The following is a 5249-nucleotide window of genomic DNA, read 5'->3' on the forward strand; positions in this document are numbered from 1 at the left end:
AAGACTGTCTTTTTTCCACTGGAAGTTTTTTCCTGCTTTATCAAAGATTAGTTGCCCAAAGAGCTGAGGGTCTTACTATGTTCTTTTCTATTTGTGCCATCTGTTTCTATTTGTGTTCTTTTGCCTCTGCTGTTTGCTTTCTCCTGACTTGCCAGCCGTGTCTCAAGGAGAAGAGTGGTGTCAAATGTCAGTTTCACCTCTCTGGGATTCCCTTCTCTCTGGGATCTAGACCACTCAAGATGCCTTGGCAGCTCTCTGACACCTTCACGGAAAGGTTTTTAAAATATTTTTCCCCCACCTTTTCTAGTTGTCTTGGGCAAAAGGTTTGGTTTGTAATGACTCTTCTATTATTAGAAGTGGGGAATCTTCCCATATTTTTAAGTTTGGAATTTAATTTAAAAGGTCAGGAACTCTCAGTTTAATAGGTACTTTTATGATTTAGAAGTAGAGAGGTTTTGTTGTATCACGCTGTTTTCAAAAACCATAACTTTGGTGTCAGACTTCCTGGGTTTGGTTTCCAAGGCTGTCACTTAACAGCTGTATAACCTTGGATTAATTGCTTTTAACGCTCTAATGGCCTCATCTGTAAAATGGGGGTAATAATAATCTATTCCAGATGATTGTGATAACTATATAAATTAGAATATGAAAAACATCTGTAATAGTGCCTGGGACAAAGTGAGCACTGAATGGCCATTAACTCTTTTTATTATCAGTGGAGTGCCATAACTCTGAAGAGTCCTGTTAAATAAGAAAGTGTAGGTGGTGTGAGACATACAAATATAGTAAAAGGCATGGGTCCTTACTCTCAAGAAGCTTCCTGTCTAGTTGAGGAGATAGGAAATTAATGGTGGATATAAAGTAATGGCAGGATTTCCAAAAGTCACTCTGTAATCAATTTCATTACTCAAAAGAGGAAGGCAGCATGACACAGTGGAAAAAAGCATGGGCAATGGAGCCAGACAGATTTGGGTTCAAATTTGGCTTCTGCCACTAACCAATTATGACTTCGGTAAGTTATTTCCCTTCTCTGAGTTTTCCCAATTTTAAATAATGGGGTTGATACTGCCTACTGCCTAGGGTTATTTAAAAGATTAAATAAGATAATCATTGCAAAGTACCCAGCTGCTAGTGGGGACTCAACAAATGTGTTTCCCTTTTCCCACTTTTTCTATTGCTAAGTAGACTAAGATAGGTCCTCGGGTAGGACGCAGAACAATAATTTCAGGTAGGAAGAATTCAGGGAAGAGAAAGGTCTTGTGTGCAGGTTTGGTCAATGAAGACATACAGAGAGATAAGACTAAGCTCGTTTCTTGAAGGTAAGGGAGAGCATCTAGGAAACACAGAGGAGGGCAGAGTGTGAGCCAAGGCATATGGCCGGAGTAGGACCATACACATAGCTGTATGTGCTATAAAATACCTGAGAGTCATATAAGGTTTCCGTGAAAGATCTTGCACACCAGTCATCCTTTTAAATCCTCATAACAACTCTCTGAGTTTGGCATCATTGCCTCCATTTAGAGCTGCGGGAAATGGCAGCTCAGAGGCTTGCCCAATTGTCACACACTGTATAAGAAGAGGAAATGGGACTCAATCCTACATCTTCTAACTCTAGGCAGACAGATCGGATGTGTGCAGGCTTTAGAATGAAAGACTGTGGGCAGATGTGGACAGGTTTGCAGCCAGGATGGGAGTTTCTTGCTTTAAGTAGCTTGCATGGTACCACAGAAGCTTTGTGACAGTACATTTCACATAACTAGTTTTTTAAGAATATCTTTTGGTGGCATTCGGGAAGAGAGAGGGGGCAGGAAGACCAATTAGGAGCCCATCGCTGTGGTCTGGGCTGGAGGGGATGGTATGACCTCTGAGTCTCCAGGGGCACCTCTGGCTGGTGAGGAATAATGGGAGTAGGTTGACTTGGGCCTGCTTTCTTCCTACTCCTTTGGAATTTGAGATGAATTGCTGAAGGGCTTCTCTTATTGGATTTTCCTCAGAGGAGTCCTGATTCCAGGGGTGGCAGAATCAGGAGACAAAGACAAAAGAAAACAAAACAAGAAATCTTGCCCTTAGTGATGGCTGAGAGAAGGAAAAAGGAAGAAGGGGCAGGAGAGGCAGTATTAGGGTCTCCGGATTGTACCTGAATGCAAATCAGTTGCCGTGAGACCATGCAAAAAACACAAGCCAGACAAACTCCTATGAAAACGTGGAAGTTTCCTGGAAACCGCAGGCTTATGCCAAAATTGTGAAGCAGATATTTGCCTTTACTGGACCCAGCCTCCCTATTCTGTGTTAATTTCCCTACAATGACATGAACTACTTTTTAAAATCAGGAAAACAATTTTTTAAAGTTCATTATATTTAGAAAGAGACTATTCTCTGTATTACTACAGTTCATAGTAGAAGGCTGCAACAAATGACATATTGTAGCAGCTGACTCTAATTTCTCCATATCATAAAGGGGCAGTGATACGCATAACCTAATAATTGGTTCTACAATGAATAGAATTCCTTCGTTTTTAAACTGGCCCCAGCCTACCTGTGCTACACCCAATTCCTTCCTTCGGCAATGTCCCATTTATTACATAGCACTCACCTCCTCAGTCCCCTCTCATGTGCAACAGAGGAATACATGTAATATTCTTCTGGTCTTTTCTCCTAGCAAATCTATTCCAAGGACTAAAATCTGAATGAAATTCAAGTCATTGTAAGATGAACATGGCAGATCATAGCATACAGTATGTGCCAGGGATATTGGCACAGGAGAGTCATTCTATCTTTAGCAAGTCTTCACTCAAGTGTCTGTTAGGTCCTGGGAATTTCCTAGGTTCTGGGAATACCACAGAGGATAAAAAAGTTGTGGCCTGACTTCCTGTGAAGTGTATGTACTTACCGGGAAGACAGGCAGAAGACAAGTACGCAATAAGCTGGTTTTCAGGAGTGAGAAGTGCTGTGACAGGGAGTGACCGGCAGGGGGCGGGTACAGAAAGCTTTTCTAAGGACTATCATCTGAGCTGAGACTTGCATGATAAGAGGCTGTCATGGGAAAATCTGGAGGTCTTGAGCTGGGGGAAAGGAAAGGCAAAGGCCCTGAGGTAAGTTTGAGCCTGATTTGTCCAGAGCAGAAGGCAGCAGGGCCCGAGGGTGGATGGGAGTGGGCTTAGTGAGAGGACAGATGGGCAAGAGCCAGGTTCTGTGGAGTCTCAAAGGCCAAGGTGGTGCAAAAAGGAAGAAAGAAGAAACAAATCACACATAATCCCCACCATCCACAGATAATCACTGTTAACATTTTGTTGTTTTTGCTTCCTATTTTTCTTTAAAATACAAATAGCACTACTAACTCTTTTTCTTCATGCTTGTAAAGGAGCAGTGATATGCATAATCTAAAAATTGCTTCTACAGTGAACATAATTAACCTGTCTAGTTACTGAAGAGAATATTCTGATTGGTCAAAAATTCTGATTCCTAAACTATGGAAAGAAGCCAAATGTCCATCAGCTGATGAATGGATAATGAAGAGGTGGTATATATATATGGATACGGCTGAGTAATATTCCACTGTGTGTGTGTGTGTGTGTGTATATATATATACATATATATATATATATATCACCTCTTCTTCCTTTTTGTGTTTTCCATTTTCCCTACAATGACGAGTTACTTTAAAATCATGAGGTTTGTTTTTTAAAGAAGTTTATTATATGTAGAAAGTTGCTACTCTCTCCATTAGTATAGTTCGTGTAGGAAGCCATAACAAATGACACAGATATAGGCCATGTTTAATTTTTTTTCTTCTTAAAAAATAGATTTATCGGAAACTTCCAGGATTTTTACGCGCGCTTATGGATGCACTGAGAAAAGACAAAATAGTCTTCCCTAACGATGAAAAGTAAGCCAACGATGGAGAGATGTCCGTTATTACTCTATCTATGGGATTCTGGAGGGCAACTATCATGTGACTTACTGAATGGGTAGATGAGAATTCTTAGACGGGCACTAAACTTTGAGGTAATGTGTTCACAAATTTTTAGTGTTTGATATTTTCCTACTGTCTGATTTGAGGACTTCACTAATTCAATACTTTCTCCAAAGTCATAAAGGGAGTTGTAGATTTAGGATTATAGGACCTTTAAAGGATCCTTTAAGTCAGGGGGATCCCTGACTTCTAGGCCTTATTCCCCATGTAACCAAAACTCACCCCCCATTCAGCCCATTGACCCAACAGCAAGTCCAAAGACCAGAATTTGGCAAGTTGGCCTCTCGCAGCTGGAGACTTTAAGAGTGCCTCCAGTAGGTGGCTGTTATCAGTACTTAATGTCGACACACCTGAGGGATCCAACCTTCTTAGGAGTAACAGTGAGTCATTGTGATGCGGTGGATGGGTACCAGAATTTGGGAAGTATTGTCTGAGAAAGTTATTAGAATGAGGAACAAGTCTTCTTCGTGCTGTAGCCTTTCTGAATTACCAGACTAGGAGGTTGACCAGGAAGCTGATAAAACCTGTTAATCGTGAGTCCCTCTGCACATTTATGAGGAAAGTAAATACATTGCTACAAAGAGTTCTCTTCAGTCCTGTGCTAGTTCTTGTATTTTTGAGTTTTGAGTTGTTTTGTTTCTTTTATTTAGTCTTTTAGTTAAAATATCCCAGATATTATGAAATAAGGTAGAATAAGGAAAAAGATGAGGTTCTTTTAACTGTACAAATGCAGTGCTTTTAGTACTTTCCTTCCTATTTAAAAAAATCACATAGAAATTAATTAAATACCTAATTAAATTGTATGAGTAAACAGAAGAGAGATAATCTTGCCCGGAAGGAAAAAAAGTTACTATATGAAATTATATTTGTTGAAGTTGTCATTCCTAGGAGGGAAGGGAAGAGAGATCTTGTATTTTGAGACAAATCTCATTTTTGCTAAAGCTTTAACTTAGAAGAAGAGAAATCCCAACATATAATTCCTGAACTGAATGCTTTTCTTCTACTTGTCCCCAGTGTTAAATTCCTATCTTCTCCCCTCCTCATCTTACACGGTGAGGATGACAACACGGTGCCTTTGGAGTTTGGAAAAAAGGTAAATTAAGAGCTCAGTGCTGACTCAAACAGACTATCCTTACGTCCCCATTCTCTCCTACACACTATCCTTACATCCCCATTCTCTCATACCTATCCTTACATCCCCATTCTCTCATACATACTACCCTTACGTCACCATTCTCTCATACATACTATCCTTACGTCACCATTCTCTCATACA

The 5249-nt window shown here is 40.2% G+C and overlaps 1 protein-coding gene and 1 long non-coding RNA gene across 2 annotated transcripts in view; one reads left to right on the forward strand and one right to left on the reverse strand.

The window, feature by feature from the left end:
* ABHD12B (abhydrolase domain containing 12B) overlaps positions 1–5249 on the forward strand; it is a 29343-nt gene that overhangs the window by 22274 nt on the left and 1820 nt on the right. Inside the window, exons 10-11 of the mRNA XM_019802582.2 lie at positions 3804–3886; positions 4988–5066. Of these exons, the coding sequence (XP_019658141.1) occupies positions 3804–3886; positions 4988–5066 (162 nt within the window). The remainder of the gene's footprint in view (positions 1–3803; positions 3887–4987; positions 5067–5249) is intronic.
* The window catches only part of LOC117797260, a 5622-nt gene continuing 380 nt past the window's right edge, over positions 8–5249 (reverse strand). The window contains exons 2-3 of the long non-coding RNA XR_004622205.1: positions 2891–5158; positions 8–741 (exon numbers count right to left, since the gene is read on the reverse strand). This is a non-coding gene — a long non-coding RNA (uncharacterized LOC117797260). The remainder of the gene's footprint in view (positions 742–2890; positions 5159–5249) is intronic.

Source organism: Ailuropoda melanoleuca, chromosome 20 (assembly GCF_002007445.2).
Source record: "Ailuropoda melanoleuca isolate Jingjing chromosome 20, ASM200744v2, whole genome shotgun sequence".
NCBI classification, from domain to species: Eukaryota; Metazoa; Chordata; class Mammalia; order Carnivora; family Ursidae; genus Ailuropoda; species Ailuropoda melanoleuca.